Source organism: Drosophila nasuta, unplaced genomic scaffold (genome assembly GCF_023558535.2).
Source record: "Drosophila nasuta strain 15112-1781.00 unplaced genomic scaffold, ASM2355853v1 ctg16_pilon, whole genome shotgun sequence".
Lineage (NCBI taxonomy): Eukaryota > Metazoa > Arthropoda > Insecta > Diptera > Drosophilidae > Drosophila > Drosophila nasuta.
Window position 1 is genome coordinate 74,027 of NW_026869398.1, and position 23,364 is coordinate 97,390.

The window sequence follows — 23,364 nt, forward strand, 5'->3', positions numbered from 1 at the left end:
ATATGAACATCTGGAGACATAGGGCTACAAATTTTTCACAGCACTCCTTGTTGCAAGCAGATAAATTTTGGAAATAATAACAATAATATTCTTCATGATTTCTAAAAATTTGGTTGCAATTAGACAAAAATCTTTGCAGATAAATTTTGGAAATAATAACAATAATATTCTTCATGATTTCAAAAAAATTTGGTTGCAATTAGACAAAAATCTTTGCATAAGAAACAATTCTATACGGCAAAACACGGTTGATATTGTCGAATTTTAGATAGTTTAGAAATGAAGCATAATGGCAAAAGATTTTTTTAAAGCATATGTTTAGGCGCTACCGCCTGACTGAGAACTATACGAACATATGTACATACATATATGTTTCAGCTTAGAGGTGTAAAGCAGGATCATTATTCAGTAGTATTTTATAAGTGTTTACAAAGGCATGAGGTATAATCACATTGTTCTCTGTCTTGTTCGTATATTTGAGTGTGGAAGAATAATTTAATGTCATTGTGACGTGTTTTCGATTGTTCTGGGTTCCAACTTTAATCGGTTCATATAAAAAAAAGCTGCCACATTGCATATCAAAAATCCGTTTATTTTTATTAATTAACAATTATATTTAGTTCAATAACATTGATAAAAGTGCAATGCAACTAAAATTTAAAAAACAACATTTTAGTTAGCATAAAATCGTGTTTTTCTAAATAAAAAGGTGTAAAAATTCTGTCCTACTAAACAATCAAAAATTATTGGCATTACTCAGTTTCAGATTCAATCAGCTGCTTACGACTATTGTTAAATTAGGCCGAAATAAATATGTTTGAAAATGCCTATTGCCAGTTGAGTTAAGCTGCAATGTCAGTGCTGCAGTGCCTCCCAATTGTGTTTTAGTAGTAGTAGCGATTGTCCACTAGTCATGTAATGTACACACAGGAACTCGTTGAACATTATCGCTTCGTTTTGCCGTATATGTGGAACTAAGATTCTACCAGACTCGTCAAGTATCAAGTCAACCAAAGGGAAATTGAAATTTCCTTCGGCTGCGCTGGGGAAATTTGTACCTGACGTGCAGTGTTGCCAGTTTAGCCTATTTTAGGCTAGATCTAGCCTATTTTTAAATGATCTAGCCTATAAAATTTGTAAATAGCCTATAGCCATAAATCTAGCCTATTTTTAAAAATAATTTATATTTTTTAATGTATTTGTGACCAACGAAAAGTTTTATTTTTGGTGTTCAATGTTTTGCTGGTTCTTTTTTGCCGATTGTTACGTGAACTTTATTCATATGATCGTGCTTTCTGATCGATATATTTTTGGGTTGGTGCGATATGTTATCGCATTATTTTATGTGATCAAGAGCAAGAACCGGAAATAAGGCAGGTTTGCGTTAATTTTGTGAAACGATTAATAATGCAACTCCGTGAAAGGTACGAATAAGCTGCAGTTGATTAGATTATCACTATATTTATAATACACTTTTCCATTTTAGACTTCCCGACAACTTCAATATTTTAGAGAAGGTCAATATATTTGCAGTAGATAATATACTGCGACCCCACAAAAATATATTTGATTTCATAAATATTTTTGAATATTTTAAAATAACTGATATCGATGAATTAAAATCACAATTGGACAAAATTCACCTGATAAAATGGGAAAAAACAGAAGAATCGATGCAATTTTGGGCAGAGGTGCTAGCGTATAGAGACGCAGGAAACAACAACCCCTTTAAGGCGCTTGCATTATTTGCCATCCAGTTGTTTTCCCTGCCATGGTCAATGCAGAGGTGGAACGAGTGTTCAGCCAAATGAACATAGTGAAAATTGCACAATAAAATGGTATTAAAAAGCTTGAATGCAATATTGAGCATAAGGTTTGTTTTTAAATTGTGTCAAACTTATTTATATTTTAATAATAATATATTTCAATGTTACAGATATGGGTTACGAAGACACAATGAATGCTGTCATACCTATTCGTTGCCACAAAAGCATCTTGCCGAAATTAAAAACAAAGACAAATATTTGAATGACGGGGAGAACGACGATATTGAAAGTTTGTTAAAATTAATAATAAAAACATGAAAATTACTTTAATTTGGTAGATATTATTGAATTTTAATATAGAGCTTATTTTTCAGCATATTTTTCTGAATTTTAGCCTATTCTAGCCTATTTTTACCCAAAATCTAGCCTATTTGCGAGCTCAATACCTGGCAACACTGCTGACGTGTCTACCAGACAGTCTGATGTCCAGGAAATACTGTGTTTAGATTCTAGTACGAAGTTCGTAATATGCAAAATAAAAATACGTTCAGAAATATATGCATTAAATAAAATGTTTATTGTAATTCTAATTAAATTTATTTTAATTAATCCAATAGTACTTAAATTAAACAGTTGAGTTTAGGACCAGACTTCTAGCAGGAACTGGTCATGTTTACATAAATTTGCAGTTTTTTGAGAAAAATAGGCGTTAGGGAAATTACGCGTTGCGCTAAGAGGGCGCCAGTACACCAGTCACGTTGGCGGATACTGTTTGACATGACGAGTCATCCAGCGATCTACTAGACTGTCTGCCAGTCGCGGGTAAGCCATGACACAGAACACAATTGGCTGTCCCCTTTTGTAAAATTATAGGAGATGTCGGTGGATTTTTTCTTTTTTTTTCAAAAAGTGGTTTTACTGTATATCAAAATCGGCGTCAAAGCACTGTCGTCTTACCTGATTTGACAAGTGAGTTACAAAAATGTTAATTTATCTCTACAGAATATATAATTATTTAAACACAGTTAAATAACAAATTGAACACTCTTTATGAATCAATGACATTTTATACATAGAAGTGAAGTTTTATTGTTGGTTTTAGCACACGAACTAGCAAAATACATAGTCAATGATTTGAAAATATCGTAAAATGGGGTTTATAGCACGTTTTTGGTTTTGTTTTTCATACCAGTTTTTCCAATTATGTATTCGTGAATAAAGAATATTTGAAGAATATTTCTTCTTCCTATTTGAGTCAAAATAAATCGTATTAAAAGTATTAAATGTGGAACTATAATGAACTTTTACTTGGATTTAAAATTTTGTCATCTTGGTTAAATTTTGACATAATTTAATCTTGATTCAAGATTTTGTTCTTGATTAATATAATTATTTAGAAAAAATTGAGTTAAGTACACTAAAAATAAATCTTCCAAAATCATTTTGGTCTTATTACTAAGAATTTTATCAACAAAGTGCGGCAAGAACATGAAAATATTGAAGTTAGAAAATACTTCTTGATTGCAAGAACATTTGATATAAGTCTAAGTTCTTATAAATATTAAAAGATAAAAAAATTATATTATATTTCATTGTTTTTTTTTTGTTTTATAAATTTAATTTTAATATTTTATTTAATAGGCGTATTCAAATATTAAGATGTAAGTATTTATGTATATGTTGAACACCACTAAATAACTATATAAGAATTCCGATGGATTCGAAAATTGCGGAACCTATTCAGTATGTTAGGTCTTATTTTGATAATTTTTTTGATGTTCTTAGTATTCATTATTTGATCTTAAATGGTCTTGTTTTAATTCGAGCATACTCGATTTCTTTCTAGTTTATTCATTTTACAGTTTCACAACGAATCTGACGTTACATCGGGTATGAGGGAAATGTAAGTCTGCATTTACAAATGCCAAGAGCAAAACTGAAGAAACCATAAACTTAACGAAAACTACATATATTGGCCTAATCGTCTAGTCTTATGTTCGGATCACTGTCGCAACTCCTCCAGTTTGATGTGGCTTACGTGAAACCGATTGTCGATTGCCTTTTAAGAAAAGAGACAAATTTAATGATTACGTACTATATATTAATCTAATCGAAAGCTTGTGATATTTTTTTTAGTTCGACAATCAAAATATAAATACTTGTAACTTCTTAAATGCTTGGTCGATCGATTCTATAAAATAAACGAAAATACGTGTCAACACCGGTTGGGAAATTATTCCAACGCAACTCCAAGATTGCATTTAACCCAAAGAAATAATCGCTAAATTTCCATTCACAAACGACGGTTTCGCGTCGTCTTATTTTAACCTTTTTATGGTTTCTCAAGACTACGCGGCAGCGATTAAGAACCTACAGAGCACTATTTTGCGGTGATTGACTGCTCTCGAGCACTCTGACATTTCCGTCTTCTCTCCGTTTGCTGACTGTGCCTTAACTTTTTTGTGATCATCCAAGCTTGGGAATACCATCAGCTTTGGTGTCAATTGCGCACCGTTTCTGGCTTTACTGGTTCTTCAGCAACTTATCCAAGACATACGCTGGCATGCCGAGCCATTTCTAATTACATGTACGTAGAAGACGTATTGGCAGGGATGCACATCCGAGGAGGCGCTATGTATACTATTGCTGATGTGTGCACAGCCTTGGACAGCGTTGCCTTTCCATTATGCTAACGACAGGGGGATACTCAAGAATATTCCAAAGGATCAACTTCTACGAGAAGGGCTAAAGGTAATCTGCAATCTCACGGCTCTTGTGATGTTTCAGAACAGGAGCAGCGATCTACATGCGTATTGAGAACGTAGTGCGTTGCTACTCACCTCCTCACGGCGAATGACCGATGGCTCCGGGCATGTTGTTATTAATCCCTCACTTGAATCTGTGCTGACTGACCTCAAAGGAGATTATCTACAAATTCTTGTAATGGCTTGAACTAGATTAGCTCTGTCTCCGGTCTACTTAATGGCAGTCATTCTGAAGGGCAAGTCTAGTGACTTATGCTCAAAAGAGAATCACCCTGTCCGGGAAAGCCTGTTTGAACTGTTTCGCTAGAGGTCACCATCTTTGTACTAGTGCGCACAATTGCACAAGAGGCTTCACATAAAGAGGCGGGACAACGCTTCATCGGGACGATAATGCCCAAAATGGCGCCACTTCTTCTATCCCAGTTCTCAATTCGACTATACAGTCAACACCAAACTAATCGACAACGAATGTTACTTTGTCGTGAATTCGTAGAATATCCTGCTTGGCACGGCGGTGATCAATGTATCCCATCTTGGTGCTTTATACATTGCGCGTGCATTATTCGACTCAGGGTACGACGCATTAAGTTCCATTCTAGTCGTGCGGCTGGCTCCTTGTACAACAAACAGTGCTTGGCTGGCCAGAATGTGTCCACATCTGTATCTGCATTTTCAACGAGAGCCGTCAATCAAGTTAAAAATAAAGTTGACAAGCTTATTTCCAAGTTTCCGAAGGTGGAGGATTTTCCAGCGTAGCTGGTTAAAGAGTCCGCGTTAAAAGAACGCACAGAGAGCCACGCATCTCCTCACTGCGAAGACAAGTCACTTTCAGTGCCCGGCTTAGAACTTTGCGGTGAAGTTCTATTAGCCGTGTTTTCTTCGGCCATAATATTAAGCTTCTAGCCGAGAATTTCCAGACCTTCTACTGGAGCGATTCTAAAATTATTCAGGCTTGGCTAAACAAGCCACCGCCAAGTGGACAGCTTTTGTGGCCAGTCGTAAGGTCAAAATAGTCCGAACCAGAGACTCTAAAATGTGGTCGCATGTGCGATCTGACCACAGTCCTACTATTCTCTCGAGCCGAGTTGTCCTGCCACAAGAGCTAATCAATAACTCTTTGTGGTGGCTTAATGACCCACCTCTCTGGAACAGAGCATTCGATGAAACAGTGCCAAGTTGGCTCTCACTCTCGATTTTCTGAGTAGGTTCTCTGACTTAACTAGATCACTTCGTTCTTCCGCTTATGTTTTATATGGCGGCTCAATGCTCAAACGTGGTCAGCGCTGATGAGCTATCACGTCCAAGACTTTCCAAGAAATACCATTATTTGCGGTCAAGGCAACAGGCACACGTCCCGTCCGAAATTTAAATCCCTTCCTGGATAGCAAGGGATTTTACGTGCTTGTGGGCGTTTAAGGACGATCCACCATCCGATTATACTCGCGGATTCCTTTTCCTTTGTCCGACTTTTGGTCCATTTTACCCATCATATATCCTTACATGGGGTCTGATTCGCTCCAAGTTCTGGATTCCATAATTAAGGGTCCTTGTCAAATCCACAATCAATTCATGCAAGATCTGCGTGATCTACGAGAAGAGGCTGCTGACCCACTGATCCTTCTTCGCCCGACTTCGGTGCGGTCATGATCCTTCTCGCTCTCCAGCCACCGACAGGCCTTACCGCTGCCCGAGGGGACATCCCTCACGTCTCTGCTCCAGTATAAAGCTGTGAACATCCTCATGACCGCGAATATTGTCGTCAACACCGGATGCAAGATATTCAAGATCATCTGCGATCGTTCGCTCTCGCACATCCGACTTCCGTCGAAGGGTGCTGCTGCAATTTGATCCCCAACTCTGCCGCCGCACCCCTCTCCGACCAGTCGATGAATTAATTCCGCAGCACTACGCTTGCTGACGAGCGCTGGTTCCAGCCATCAATGATTTCCTGGTGCGCGGCACTGATGTGTATCCTCACATCATTGAAGCTAGCATACTGCCGGCATGTGAACAGTAAATCCGTTTCATTGCAAGGAGAGCAGGGACAGTTTAGTATATTGCTTGTGTGACTTTATGACACGCACAGTCACACTGACGAAGCTTTTTCTCGTCACCCCGTCCCTTTTAGCGCCTTTTATATTACATATGTTTTCTACAAGTTCAAGACACATATGTTTTGATTCAATAAGTGAATTCAATGAAGTGAATTTTGAAAAGTGAAATCCACAAAATAGTACCAAAAATAGTGATTCTAGCTAAAAAAAACAAGTGAGAAAGCTACAGTGAGATACCCGCTACCCATTTTGAATAAAAGCAAAATATTCTGGTATAATTTTCAAAATATACCGAAAATACTAGAAGAATACTAAAAATATACCACACCTTATTTTTGTTATATCGATATAGTACCGCATTCAAAATATACCATGGACGGCACAATATACCAGATTGTCGGCCAAAGCAACTCAGACCCCTAGTAAGTAGGCGTTTTTGCCCATACAAAAGAATTTCTTTAATAACTTCTACAATTTTTATCTGATCGCAATACTATAGTTGTTATTGTGCAAACCAAAATTCGTAGCTCTAGCTTGCAACAATTTCAAACAAACTTCATCTGCGTGCAAACATAGCAAATACTGTCTGAGATCAACGTGTTCATACAGACAGACAGACATGGCTAGATCGACTGGGCTGTTGACCCTGATCAAGAATATATACTTTATAGGGTTGGAGATGCCTCCTTCTACCTGTTACATACATTTCCTGCCGGCACAAAGTTATAATACCCTTCTACCCTTCTATAATACCCTTACCCCTATGGGTAGCGGGTATAATTACGATTGCTGTACGATATTTTTCGAGTTGCCGATAAGTTCACTCCTAACTCGGTTGTTTTGGTAGAATACCAAAGGGATGTTAGTAGTGTGGCAACCCCTTTCAGTTCTCGTGATCAACAAAACTCGATAACTCACGCGAGTATCGATATTACGGGAGTACATCTCCAGGAGACACACTCTCCCCTCAATAAGTTTCGTCAGCTTCGTCCGCCGCCACTGCAGAGTCTTTGCCGCTTTCATCTCCCGATCATCTTTTTAGTTTTAAATATAAGTATATAGTAATCAATAAACATAAGGCAAAGCAAATTGGTGACCCCGACGTGATCACTATATACACACGAGTACTGGTGCTTACAATGGCAAACAACGACGCCCCACAAGACGACGCCGAGGTTTTTCACGATACCGTTACTCACGGTGTTGACGCAGTTATCAACCGTGTAGCTGTGAAAATACCGCCGTTTTGGCCCGAACACCCAGAATTATGGCTATCGCAAATCGAAGCCCAATTCGTTCTGGCGGGAATAACCTCGGACGAAACGAAATTTAACACAATCCTAGCGTCAATCGAAGCACCGGTGTTGGCCCGAATTGCCGACGCCATCGTCAACCAACCACGCACAGGCAAGTACGAAAATTTGAAATCGTGCATCCTGGAACGCTTCTGCGAAAGCGAACAAAAGAAAATCCAGAAGTTAATATCGGAGACCGACCTTGGTGACAAGCGCCCCACGCAACTGCTCAACGAGTTAAACGCACTAGCCGCAAACAAAGTTCAAGAATCTTTTCTGAAAGCACTGTGGCTGCAGCGCTTACCAACACAAGTGCAAGCGATCTTGCAAGCATCGGACGCCAGCCTAGCAAACTTAGCTAAGTTGGCAGATAAAGTGATGGAAGTCGGTGATTTTCATCAGGTACGCACCATCGACGCCAAGTCGGCGCCAACCAGCAGCGCCGTTTCCGACGATCGTCTAGACCGCATCGAACAACAAATCAACGCGCTCTCCAGAAACCTTTCTCGCAAGAACAGCTTGCGAACGGATCGCAACAGCGTCATAGCTGGAGACATGTGTTGGTACCACAGCAAATTTGGTAACGCCGCCAAGAAATGTCGCCAACCATGCTCTTTTGCATCCGAACCAAAAAACTAAATCAATCTTCGGATTCGGCGGACAAATTCGAAGAAGACCACAACACAATTGCCCGCCTCGCCATCAACGACAATTTCTCCAAAACACAGTTTCTCATCGATACCGGCGCCGACATTTCAGTGATGCCACCCTGCAAAACGCAAAAACTATGCTCACTCCAAAGCTTCTTTTCGCCGCCAATGGCACGAAAATACAAACCTATGGAGAAAAACGCATAGCATTGTCACTGGGATTGCGACGAAACTTCGTGTGGACTTTCGTGATAGCTGACGTCAACTGCGCTATCATCGGATCCGACTTTCTTCAACATTTTGACTTACTCGTCGATATGAAACGACGCAAACTCATCGATCGGGCTACGCTGCTGGAATCAAAATGTCACGCGCCCCAACGTAAAATCAACGCGGTTTTATCCTACGACACGAGTAACCAATACGCTACATTGCTTCACGAATATCGCGATCTCGCAACGATCAACTCGAACCGGCTGCCAGCAACATCCGAAGTAACGCACTTCATCTCGACCAACGGGCCGCCTACTCACGCCCGCGCCCGACGACTAGCGCCCGACAAACTCAAAGCTGCACAATCCGAGTTCTCCTACCTCATCGAGAAAGGAATATGCCGTCCCTCAAATAGCAACTGGTCCAGCCCTTTGCACCTGGTAAAGAAAGCAAATGGAGAGTGGCGTCCGTGCGGCGACTACCGAGCACTGAACAACGTAACCGTGCCGGATCGATATCCTATTCCGTATATACTGGATGTAACGAGCATCTTATACGGTAAGAAGATATTTTCGAAAATCGACCTGCAAAAGCATATCACCAGATTCCTGTCGAACCACAAGATATTCCCAAAACAGCAATTATCACGCCTTTTGGGCTATTCGAATTCTTGTTCATGACGTTCGGTCTGCGCAACGCAGCGCAAACTTTTCAACGTCACATAAACAACGTCATACAAGGCCTCGACTTCGTTTTTGCTTACATCGACGACATTTTGATCGCTTCAGAATCCGAGGCGCAGCACGAGACGCACCTCCGCACAATCCTCGACCGCCTTCGGAAGGCACATCTCACCGTAAACTTTGAGAAGTGCCAATTCGGTAAGACACAACTTACATTCCTGGGACACGACATCAGTCAGCACGGCTTAAAACCATCCGAAGCCAAAGTGGAAGCCATACGGCATTTTAAAAAACCGCTTATCGCTAAAGACCTAAAAAAGTTTCTGGGTATGATTAATTTCTATAGGCCGTTTATCCCACGAGCAGCCGAGAACCAGCACATACTCCAGACGCTGATCCAAGGCAATAAAAGAACGACAAAACCCCGATACTTTGGTCTACAGAAGCCGACTACGCATTCACCGCCTGCAAGAACGAGCTTGCAAACGCTACGTTGTTGAATTACATGGCACCAAACTCACAATTAACTCTAACCACCGACGCGTCCGACGACGCTATGGGAGCCGTAGTACATCAGGTCATCAACGGGCAGACACAACCACTGGGATTCTTCTCCAGGAAATTCACATCGACGCAAAAGAAGTACAGCACCTACGATAGAGAACTGACTGCCATCTATCAGGCCGTTTTGCACTTCAAGTACGCACTGGAGGGCAGGAATTTCGTTATTTTCACCGACCACAAGCCGCTTATGTACGCCTTCAGTCAAAACAGCGAGAAAGCATCACCTCGACGCGCTGGATTTTATCAGCCAATTCAGCACCGATATCCGGCACATCTCTGGAGAAGAAAACAACGTGGCTGATCTTCTCTCACGCATCGATGCCATCAAACACATAAACTTCGACGAGATGGCACTGGAACAGGAAAACGATGCGGAACTACAATCGCTACTCAAGTCTGACGCCGAAAAACCCATCTCACTAACAAAATTGTCTCTTGCAGGCTCAAACAAACAATTGTACTGCCACGTCGCCAATAACCATACACGTCCGTTTGTGCCCAAATGCCTACGCCAAACCGTGGTTGAGGCCCTACATTCGCTGAGCCATCCGGGAGTTAAGGCAACAAACAAGTTGGTCGGAAAACACTACATTTGGCCCCGCATGGCGAAGGATGTCGCTAAAATCGTACGCTCTTGTATCCCGTGCCAGAAGGCCAAAATCCAACGTCACACCAAATCGCCACTAGGAGAGTACACCGCCAGCGACACCCGTTTCGAACACATAAATATCGACATAGTCGGCCCGCTGCCTTCATCGAACGGATACCGATACTGCCTCACGTGTATCGATCGATTCTCACGATGGCCCGCAGCAATTCCTTTAGTAGACATCACAGCAAAATCTGTAGCCAACGCACTGATATCGGGCTGGTTCGCTCAGTACGGTATTCCTCTTCACATCACAACCGATCTGGGTCGACAATTCGAGTCTACATTATTCCAAGAGCTTTCCAAAATTTGTGGTTTTAAGCACCTGCGGACGACGGCGTACCACCCACAAGCCAATGGTATGATCGAACGCTGGCACAGAACGTTAAAAGCTGCTTTAAAATGCGTCGATCCAATCAACTGGAGTAGTTCCTGCATCTAATCCTACTCGGCCTACGCACAACAATCAAAAGCGACATCGGGCTGAGCCCTGCGGAAATGGTTTATGGCACCACACTACGGGTGCCAGGCGGATTTTGCACCGAGCACACAAAACACACTGAGTCCGAGTTCACCGAGGCTCTTCAAAAAACCATGTCTCAACTGCCAACCACTAAGCCAGTGCACCATCATACACCGCAAGAATTTGTCCACCCGGACCTAAACCATTGTACCCACGTTTTCGTTCGAGTGGATCGAGTGAAAACCCCGTTGGAAGCAAACTACGAGGGTCCTTTCGAAGTGGTAACAAAACACGACAAATATTTTACACTCAAGGGCCACACAAAGGAAAACAAGGTTTCCATCGATCGACTTAAACCAGCTTACATCTTCAAAGACGTACCGCCTCCAACACAGGAGCAGACGACAGCGCCAACTGCTCAGACACTCGAGAAAGTGTCAAGATCAGGACGACAAATCAGATTCCCAGCAAAGTATCTTTCCCAACTGGAACTCTAGGAGGGGGGTACTGTGGCAACCCCTTTCAGTTCTCGTGATCAACAAAACTCGATAACTCACGCGAGTATCGATATTACGGGAGTACATCTCCAGGAGACACACTCTCCCCTCAATAAGTTTCGTCAGCTTCGTCCGCCGCCACTGCAGAGTCTTTTGCCGCTTTCATCTCCCGATCATCTTTTTAGTTTTAAATATAAGTATATAGTAATCAATAAACATAAGGCAAAGCAAAGTAGCATAGATAGTGTTCAGGATAATGTAAGCTGTGCTGCTTGGACATATATATATATATATATATATGTAGTATTTGGTATATTAATTTCATAATAAACAATTCAAAATAAAATTAATATAATTATTTATACTAACCATAACATCGAATATTGTCGCACGATGAAGAGGCCAACTCTGTATCAAATTAAGAAACGATTTTTTTGCTTCTAAATTTAACATGCCTTTCAAACTTTGATGATGCATTGCAACCGCTCCTTGTGGAATATTTGGAACAAAGCGGGGTGGTAAACAGTGGCTGGCTACAGCTTCATAATCATTAACTTTTTCAGAATAATCGCCAAGCTCCAATTGTCCTTGCAGTGCAGTAAGCATAATAGCTTCCATTTCAGAAATAGGATAACGTTCACTTCTTAGATTATGTAATATTTGATGGTAAAGCAATTCTTTCTCCACTGCATCGTCCAAATTAATAAAACTGTCGCAAAATAAATGTTTTTTGAACAAGAAAATGTGGTTTTGATGTTGCATTGCATATTGAACCTGTAAAAAAAATAAACATGTGTGCATTTTTTTTTAATTTTCCGTTTGGTATTTTATTTATTTATTTAAAGACTCTAAACGGCAAACCAAATTATTTAAAACAAGTAAGAAAGTTATAGTCGAGTGTGCTTGACTGTGAGATACCCGCTACCCATTTTGAATAAAAGCAAATGATTACGATTTTTTTTTTACCAAAATATACAAAAAATAACACAAATATTAAAATTATTCCAAATTGTATGTTTGGTATATCGATTTAGTACCACATTCCAAATATACCATAGACGGCGCAATATACCAAGATTGTCAGCCAAAGCAAATTAGACCCCTAGTAAGTAGGCGTTTTTGCTCATACAAAAGTATTTCGTGAATAACTACCACAATTTTTATCTGATCACACCCAAATTTTGAGGAATCACAATTGCTTTTCTATATACAAAAACTCTTGCTTTAAAATTACGCTTGTTATTCGATTTTTGTTGATTTACGGGGGCGGAAGTGTGCGTGGCTAACATTTGCGTGCAACAAAATTATTGCTCTATCTCTTATAGTCTCTGAGATCCAGTGTTTCATACGGACAGACGGACAGTTTTCTGCCAATGGCAATGAAGTCAACCCTTTTGGTATCTCACAGTCGAGCACACTCGATTGTAACTTTCTTTCTTGTTTTATTCTAGTGAGCCCCTTAGAGATAAGAAACTATTCTTAGCTATATAAAACAAACCATTTTAAGCAATAAATGTGAGTTTCTTAAACAGAATTCACCTCGAATTCTTTCGCGAATTTTTCAAGCGAGATATTGGCATTGTAAATTTAGTATGTACTGTAAGAAAACCTTTTCTAGTTTTGTGAGTGCATTTGATGCGTATTAACTTGCATTGTTAGTTAAAATATGGACTTTCCAGCATTTGCTGTTTGGGATGACCATTCATATATTATAAATGAATGAATGAATTGTGGAGAAGGCTTAATGTACATATATGTATGTGTGTAGATGAATATAAAATACGTACCTGATTGAAGTCTTTTTTAGATACTGTTCGATAGCGCTCCCATTTAGCCATTACATCACAAACTTTTTCTTCGGATGAAAGACTTCGTTCCGTGTTTCCCAATACTTCATAAATGGCGTAACCTCTAGATTTTTCCTGAAGTCCTAGGGTGTTTTTTATTATTTCTATGACATCACTGGACGTTGAGCTCGGCTGAAACTCAAAAGAATAATATTGTCCATCCATAAAATAAATCCTTGAATAACATGGTCTACGATTCGTCGTACACAATATTTCTTCACAGCTTGGAGTCCATTGACGACGTCTAGTTCCTTGAGTTCTAAAAAAACACTAAAAAAGAAAAACAGATCAGTTTTTTTTAAGCAAAGTAATTTAATTAAAAAAAAATCTTGAAAGTTTAATACAGTGATACCAAACTGGTAACGGTGCTACGGAATCAAAACCAACCGAATTCCAAAAATGAATTTAGGTAGATTTTAGATTCCCCAGACCCGAGATAGATACGATTTTGGAACCCTGCAAACATTTTACCGGTTATGATATGTATTCAAAAAAAATATAAAAAATTAAAATGTTGGAGGCTAAAAACACGTACATCTCTAGAGCGAAACTGGGATAACCAGACTAAAGATAGAAATGAGTGTCACACTCTAGAGATTATCTAACTAATAATAATAGCGATGCATTCGACTATCTTAGGGAAATTATATTGATTTTCTTTTTTCATATATTAATTGAATATCTTATCAATAAGAAAATTTTCTACTTTTTATTAAAATACGAAAATTTGAAATTTAATGCAAATCATATTTTAGATATATTAAAGATCGATATCTTAAGTAATATGACACGTAAATGGTGGTATTCAAGCAAGAACAAGAACTAAAAGAATTGAAATTTTAGTAAGAAAGATTATATAGAACCCAATAAAAACAATAGGCACAACAAAAAGAGAACTTCAAATATTTGAAGTATCCATTGTTTCAATTATACAAACAAATGGTAACGAGAACAATTTTAGGCCCCCGGCAGGACTTCACTTCGGAAATATATTAGAAGCTTGGGTGAAATTAGTAAAGTTGAAATTGTTAAATATTTTCGTATCTATTGCCAATGATCAAATAAATAAATTTAAAATAATGATACATAGATGCAAAGCAACCATGCTGATCAAGAATATATTCTTTATGGGATCGGAGATGGCTTCTTCTGCCTGTTACATAACATCAATTTCCTACTGGCACAAAGTTATAATACCCTTCTAAACTTTGGTTATCGGGAATAAAAAGCGAAGAGTTGCGGAAATGACAACTTAAGAAGGTTTAGGTAGGTGTCCCATTAGACCGAACAAAAGATATCGTCTAATAGAAGATAAGGGATGTTTAAAATTAAATATTAATTAAAAAGCAACATGTTATGATGTGGATTATATCTTTAAATTTGGGTAAGAAATTAATTACAGAAATAATAAGGAATTCAAAAATAATTATAAAATTAATTTTAAGCGTTAGGCTTCTATGTTCATATAAAACAAGTAAGAAAGCTACAGTCGAGTGTCCTCGACTGTGAGATACCCGCTACCCATTTTGAATAAAAGCAAAATATTCTCGTATTATTTTCAAAATATAACAAATATACTACAAGAAACTAAAAATATACCAAACGGTATTTTTGTTATATAGAGGACATGGACAGACAGACATGGCTAGATCGTCTCGGCTGTTGATGCTGATCAAGAATATATATACATTATAGGGTCGGAGATGCCTCCTTCTACCCTGTTACTTACATTTCCTGCCGACACAAAGTTATAATACCCTATGGGTATTAAATACTTAAAAATACTTAAACCAAAAATGACTGATAAGATTACATAACTTACCTTTTCGGCGAATCGAGCATATTTCCCTTCTTCCGATATAAAATCGCTGGAACATCGTTTTAAGTGTGCAATTAAGTATTTTCGAATGGACTTTGTTGATGGCAGTATTACACTACAGGCAACAGACAACAGCGCCCAATGCCTAAGATTTACTCTTGAGTTCGCATCAGGATGATCCGTCGTTTGTTTGATGAGTTGTAGATAAAGTTCATTAAGAAGAGAGTCCTTTCTCATGCACCTATCCAGAACGGATTGAACAATTCGTATATGTTCATCTTCTGCTCTATTTATTGCTTCACCTACAAAAAAAATATGTTTATGATTATACATAGCAGTGCAATTACTTCTACTAGACACATGAGTTTTTCAATGTAAATTCTTTATAAAACTTAAGACAATACCTACAACTAATATATAGTAACTTTATTAATCCGAAAAAAGGTAGTTGGGGAAGTCAACAAAGTTTTATAATCCTACAACACTTCGAAGAATAGAAACACTTTCATGAATACCAAAAAAAAAGCTTCGATCCTAGATTATATAACTTTCCAAACGGTCGTATTGCAACAACCTCATGGCCATTCACCAACTAAGATTCTCTGTGCATCCTCTACGTCTCCCATCATCTCGAAAGCCTCAACAAACGGTTCTATGAAATAGTTAAATACTGATATAACATAGAAGTAAAAAACGCCATTCCTTTAATGAACAACAATAAGCAGGTCAAGATACATCATTTGCCAGCTGAACAGTTAGCAAATTACAAGAACGTAATCTTCTCATCTTTTTGCAGAGCCACAAAAGAAACTCACCTTCACAGCCACTTTATTCCAGACATTATCAAAGACAGAGGAAAGCTATGATTCCAATGAAAAAAACATGTTAGCCATTTCATGGGCACTCCAAAATTTACGGTACCGCCGTAAACCAGTTAATTCCAGACACTATCGTTACCAAGCTATGAAGTCAATTGATAAGAAATGTTAGCAATTGCAAGGACCCTCCAAAATTTAAGAATCTACATGTACGTTATTGCCGAATCCATACTGACCACATCCCACTTACATTTTTCCTCAGAAACAAACACCACAATGTTAAATTGAAACGATGGAAAACTTTTCTTGAAAAATTCAATTACAAATTGTAGTACAAACTTGAGAATATCAATATCCCCGCAGCTGCACTCTAGAGAACTCCTACGAGACAGGAGATAAATAGCACTCGAGTTCCAGTAATCTCATACCAACAAACACCCACACACGTTTTCTGATATCAGCTTTTCTTACTTATCGACGACAAATGCAGCTACAATTTTTAATTCAATTTCCGTCTTATCATGTTATTATGATATATGTTTATGAATTGATCGGCATCTTAAGCAAGTAGGAAAGCTATAGTTAAGTAGGCTTAACTGTGAGACACCGGCTCCCCATATTCAATAAAAACCATATTCTAAACATATACCAAAAATATACCACAAAAATACCAAAATATTCTTAAGGCTACATTTAGTATATCGATATTGTACTGCTTTAAACATTTTCCATAGAGTAGACTTTTTTGCCATAGTCAGATCTATAGCATCAGAAGACTAAAAATTCCCTCTTCGAGAATTATTTGTCATTTCAAAACAAATAAATATTTTTAACAAGACAACTTTAAGTTACGCTTTAATAAAATCTCTACTGAAAGACCAAACGGGAATTTATATATTCACAACACCTCCATAGTAAAACGGTTTCACTCCACGTTGATAGAAGTAATGGGATGTTTAAAAATATACAAATAAGAAAGCTACAGTCGAGTGTTCTCGACTGTGAGATGACAACTACCCATTTTGAATAAAATTATTCTCAATATAGCAAAATAATATACCACAAAAATACTACAAAAATCAAATAGTATATTTGGTATATTGATATGGTACTACATTCATGATATACTATATAGTGCAAAATATTCCAGATTGTCAGCTAAAGCAACTAAGATCATTAGTAAGTAGGCGTTTTTGCCCATACAAAAGTATTTCTTTAATAACTTCAACAATTTTTATCTGATCGCAACCAAATTTTCAGTAATCACAAGGACTATAATCATTTTTGTATATACTCTACCATGCTTTTGTTTTCGAGTTTGGTCAGTTTTGCGGGGGTGGAAGAGGAAACAAATTTGATCTGCGTGCAAATTCTGTCGAAAAAAAATTATAGCTCTATCTCTTTTAGTCTCTGAGATCTAGGTGTGCTAGGTGTGTACGGACAGCTGAACATGGTTAGATCGTCTCGGCTGTTGACGCTGATCAAGAATATAGGGTCGGAGATGCCTTCTTCTACCTGTTACAATACATACATACATATCCTGCCGGCACAAAGTTATAATACCCTTCTACCCTATGGGTAGCGGGAATAAAAATGAAGATTTGGTTGGTTTAAGGAAAGATAACTGTATTTCGGTATAACTAACTCGGCATACATTGTCAACAAATTCTGCGATCCATATTATTATTAAACAACTTCGAGGGAAACGTCACCATAGACAACAAAACATAAAACTTTTCGAGCAACTATCTATATACATATATCACACGAGATGAAGGCCTTGTTGCTAGTGCTCGTCGCGATAATTGGCTTTAATATTATTTTGTATTATTGTTAATTTTGTAAAATAAAAAAAATATATCAGATATTATGATATTCCTGATAATGGCAATCACAATCGTACTTGTCAAATAAGTGACAAAATATTGCGGTATTTTTTCAAAATATACCAAGTAGTACATTTTATGTGTCGATATAGTATCACATTCAAAATATACCATAGACGGCACAATATACCAGATTGTCAGCCAAAGCAACTAAGACCCCTACTAAGTAGGCGTTTTTGCCCAAAAAATAGTATTTCTTTAATAACTGCGTCAATTTTTATCTGATCGCAACCAATTTTTCAGGAATCGCAAAGAATATATTGGGTTGCCCAAAAAGTAATTGCGGATTTTTCATATAGTCGGCGTTTATAATTTTTTTAACTGCTTGTGACTCTGTAATTGAATTCTTTCTTTTATCTGTTATTAGCTGTCACTATTAGCTTGCTTTAGAAAAAAAGTGCGCGTAATTTTATTTACATTTGTTTGATTGGCGCCCTTTTTAATATGGAGTCCACAAAAGAGCATTTTCGTCATATTTTACTTTATTATTTCCGTAAAGGAAAAAGGGCAGAGAGAGTTGCTAAAAAGTTATGTGATATGGTGATAAAGCCTTAAAAGAAAGACAGTGTCAAAATTGGTTTCGCAAATTCCGTTCTGGAGATTTTTCACTTAAAGATGAGCCATGGGATTGGAAGGATGTGGTATATTTTGAGCTGCTTCCAAGGAACCAAACGATTAATTCGGATGTTTACTGTCAACAACTGGACAAATTGAATGCAGCCATCAATGAGAAACGGCCAGAATTGATCAATCGTAAAGGTGTCATTTTCCATCATGACAACGCCAGACCACACACATCTTTGATGACCCGGCATCTTTGATGACTGGGACAGCTTGGCTGGAAAGTTTTGATGCATCCACCATATAGCCCTGATCTTGCACCATCAGACTACCATTTATTTCGATCTTTGCAGAACTCCTTAAATGGTAAAACTTTCGGCAATGATGAGGCTATAAAATCGCAGTTGGTTCAGTTTTTTGCAGATAAACCCAGAAGTTCTATGAGCGTGGAATACAAAATTTGCCGGGAAGATGGCAAAAGGCTATCGAACAAAATGGAAATTATATATTTGATTAAAGTTCATTCTAAGTTTGATTAAAAATGCATTTACTTTCTTTTAAAAAATCCGCAATTACTTTTTGGGCAACTCAATAGTTATTATTGTACATACCATACGATACTAGCTTTAAAATTACGCTTGTTATTAGACTTTTGTCAGTTTTTAGGGGCGGAAGTGGGCAAAAATTTGAAACAAACTGCGTGCAAACATAACAAATGCTTTAAAAAAAAAATATAGTCTTAGGGATCTTGGTTTTCATACGGGCAGACGGACAGACAGACAGACGGACATGGCTAGTGTGTTTATGAGTTTTCCTAAGACGGTGGCGTTATTAAGGCTCTTCATTCGATTGCGTAGGAATACGTAGTATCACGCCACAACACTGCAAAAAGGGGTCATAAGTGAGTTCAAGTTGTGTTCAAGCTTCGTCTACTTACGGACGGTCAGGGCACCACAGTGGTTCCGCCCATAGGCCAAAAATAAAAAAAGTCATAACAACAAAAAATTACGAAAAGTAAACAAATCGTTACTAAAATGTCCAAGCTTCTTCATTGCAAACTAGATTTTTCTGGAAATCCAACGGGAAATTCTAAAAATAGAATGCAAAGTGTGAACACGTCTTCAATTTTGCTGCTGCAACTGCGTTTAGTGGGCTTTTTGTCAAAACAAAAGTGAAGTTCAAAGTGGTCGGACGTTCGCAAAAATTCACCAAATTGAAATATTTAAAAATGGTATTAAAGTTGAAGATATTTACTTTAACAAGATCTTTTACTGAAATTAATTTGAATTATTAATTATTTGTTATTGTTTAATTTTAATTAATACTAATTTTCAGTGAATTGTGATCGTCATTATCTCTGTTTAAGTAGATTTTTAGGTATGTTGCCCCCCGATTCCCCCATTATGAGTGATATCAGTGCATTTGCCAATGTTTTCAGGTAATAAAAATGTTAAGTTCAGCTGCAGATTTTGGCAGATGTGTATATACTCATTAATAAACTTAAGCTATCTTACTGTTTTCAAGGTCAAATTTGCGACGCAATCTGCTGCTCCTTATTTGCCTTTGTGATGTTTTTTTTGTGTTTGTGGACAATTTTACATATTCTTTTTTTCGCTTATTTTTATATTATCATTTTTTATTGGCGCTTTCTTTGATCTTTGGTGCACATAAGAGGGCACGAATGCAGAAAAAACTCGAAAAGTAATTAGTTTAGTAGAAGAAAGCAGAAAGGTAATTTAAATAGTCTTATACATATCTTGGATGCTAATAATCAAATTTTAGCACTGTAACTCCACCAGAAGTATTTTGGCGCACAATCGGCATATAAGCCATACTAAGGTTGTATGGGAGCTATAGGATATAGTATTCCGATCTAGACAATTTTTTTTTACTATATATACAAAATATTTTTATAGAATTTTGGGCAAAATTTCCTAGCAATATAACAACTAGAAGTATTTTTGGCCGCAACTCCCATACTGGCGGAACCACTGTGCCCCGGGTGGACTCTAATTGTTGTTAAACGCGAGGGATTGAAAAACAGAAAACAAAAACAAAATAAATTCGCGCCGGTCGTTTTTAAAATATAAACAAACTATTGACTTTGTGCCAGTGCTGTGATCTCCTTGTGTTTGTCATCGGAGAATTTTTCGGCATCATCGCTGGAGGATACCCTGCACCTGCAGAAAAGACACAGAGGAAAGTGGCTGGGATCATTAAAGATCGCCAATTCCAGGTACTGTGCGAAAAATTGGAAGCGAACAACTGAATTGGTTGCCAAGTTGCAAAATTTTATATTTTTAAATTAAAAAAAGTGAACCGCTTAGGCAAAACATTGTTTTTGTTTTCTAAGTAAAAGTGACTAGGGGAAATTTTTATTTCCATTGCATCGAGCTTCTTCTCTTAGTTCGTTGCAATTTTCGCTTTCGTCGCCCGTTTTGTCACCAGATTCGTAGCCGCTGTAAGTTGTGCGCTGTTGCTAAGCGCACATACGTATAAACATACATATGTATATACCCGCAAGCCAACACTGCACCGGTGCATTTCGGCTCCGTGTTGTTCTTGCTTGCATTTTCGTTTTCGTTTCGCGCGAGTTATACATTTGTCACCACTTACCACTTCCCCATCTCATTTGTCACCACTTACCACTTACCCAACACTAACACATACAAAGCATTCCATTAGATCGGGATTGCGATCGTCAATTATGTAAACATAAACATTCAAGCTTCCACTATAAACTAATAACCCAAACTGGGACTGCTAGCTTCTTTAACGTAAACATAAACAACCTAGCTTGCACTCCAAAGTCAGAATATGCTAACGTAATTATAAACAACTCAGACGGTTTGGCTGCCGCCAACATCCAAGTATAAAATAGCACTTCTTGCACAGCTTAACTTCAGTTTGTATCAATTCTCTGAATAAACCAGTTCAGCACTACAGCACTGTGTAAATTCTTATTTATTGAAAATACAACTCATATATATTGATTGAAAAGGAAACGCGATATCTTCCAACATTTACTGGACAAGATGGTACTCTCCATGGATTCATTGCTTCAGTGGACCAGATTATGCAGGAATATGCAGACGATGCGGATCAGGTTTTCAGCGTTATATTCAACACGAAGATTCAAGGACAGGCAAGAACAGTTCTCACCATCAACACACCGACAACGTGGGAGGAATGTAAGGAGAAATTGCGACATAATTACCGGCCAAGAATGGACCAAATGGGTTTGACTAGGAAGATCAACAATCTCAGAGTGACATCTATTAAAGATTTAGATATTAAGGTAAGGTACATAGTGGAAGAAATAACAGACTTTGCTGTATTTGAAAATAATGAAAGCTTAGTAAATATATTAAGTTCACTATTGATTCAACGAATAAAAGAATTAGCTGCAGGCTCCATGGCAGTCTCGCTAATGCCATTAACAACAGTCCAAATGGTTAGAAATGAAATTGCTAAATATATCGGTCTAAATTTTGGAAATTTAAATCAAAGATTGTTAATTCGTAAAAATACCGAGAATGACTCAGGTAACAATATTGATCAAAGAAATAATAATAATAACAACAATAATAATAATAATAACAACAATAATAATAATAAAAACAACAATAATAATGGCAATTTTCCAAAAAGTCAAAATACTAGGAGACAATATAACAATCAACAACAAAATAGGAATAACAATACTAATCCACAATACAATCATAACTATAACAATAATCAACAAAATCAGAATACTAACAATAATCCCATCAATATCCAAATAATAATTACAATAAAAATGAAAGTCAAAATGTTAGACAGAATCCCCCAGAGGCAATGAGTGTTGATAATATAATTGATGAGGATAATAAAAGTACAACAAGTGAAATCCCTAAAGATTTTTTTACCCAGTAGCCTCGGATGAAAGAAAAATTTTAATAGAAGGAACAATTGAAGATTGTAAATTTACTTTTTTGTTAGATACTGGATCCACAATTAGTATATTAAACACAAATAGAGTGCAGGAAAATTTTTACAAAATAATTGAAAAATATTCAAAAACAATTCATACAATTAATGCAAAGTTTGAAACTAATAATTACTTAGTTATGACAGAAGCACCAAGAGAATTTCAATATTCCCCACGAGTTCGTTCAAGATGGGTAGCTTTACCCCTGGATAAATCATATGATTTTCTATTGGGTATGGACTTCATCCAAAGAAACGTTCAATTTATTGATTTCAAGAAGAAAACAATTAAACTGATAAATGATGCTGAAATTCCATTCCATTCCAAGCATCCTGAAGAGGCTTGTGTTTTGGAAGTAAGTGAAATTGAAAGCTTTAATTTAACAGATTTAAATTTAGAAGAAAAGGAAATTATTACCAATCTAAACAAAAGATTTAACAAGTTATACTATAAAGAAAGCGACCAATTGACAAATACAAATACAGTGGTACACAATATAAGAACAATAACGGACCAACCGATCAATTCGAAAATTTACAGGTGTTCTCCAAAATATGAAGAAGAAATTCGAAAACAAATTTTAGAAATGGAAAGAAACGGCATAATAAGAAAAAGCAGAAGTAAATACAGCTCACCTATATGCATGGTGCCAAAGAAAATAGATAATTCAGGAGTACAAAAATATAGATTATGTGTAGACTATCGTCGATTAAATCATGTAACAATACCAGACAAATATCCGTTACCTCTCATGGACTCAATATTAGACAAACTAGGTAGGGCTCAATATTTCAGTACATTGGACTTAGCAAAAGGTTATCATCAAATCTTGATGGCTGAAGAAGACATAGAAAAGACAGCATT

The 23,364-nt window shown here is 37.4% G+C and overlaps 1 protein-coding gene across 1 annotated transcript in view; it reads right to left on the reverse strand.

Annotated features, from left to right (window-relative positions):
• LOC132797640 (myosin-VIIa) overlaps nucleotides 1-23,364 on the reverse strand; it is a 162,651-nt gene that overhangs the window by 941 nt on the left and 138,346 nt on the right. The window contains 3 exon segments of the mRNA XM_060809395.1: nucleotides 11,969-12,373; nucleotides 13,387-13,716; nucleotides 15,269-15,567. Coding sequence (XP_060665378.1) covers nucleotides 11,969-12,373; nucleotides 13,387-13,716; nucleotides 15,269-15,567 — 1,034 coding nt within the window.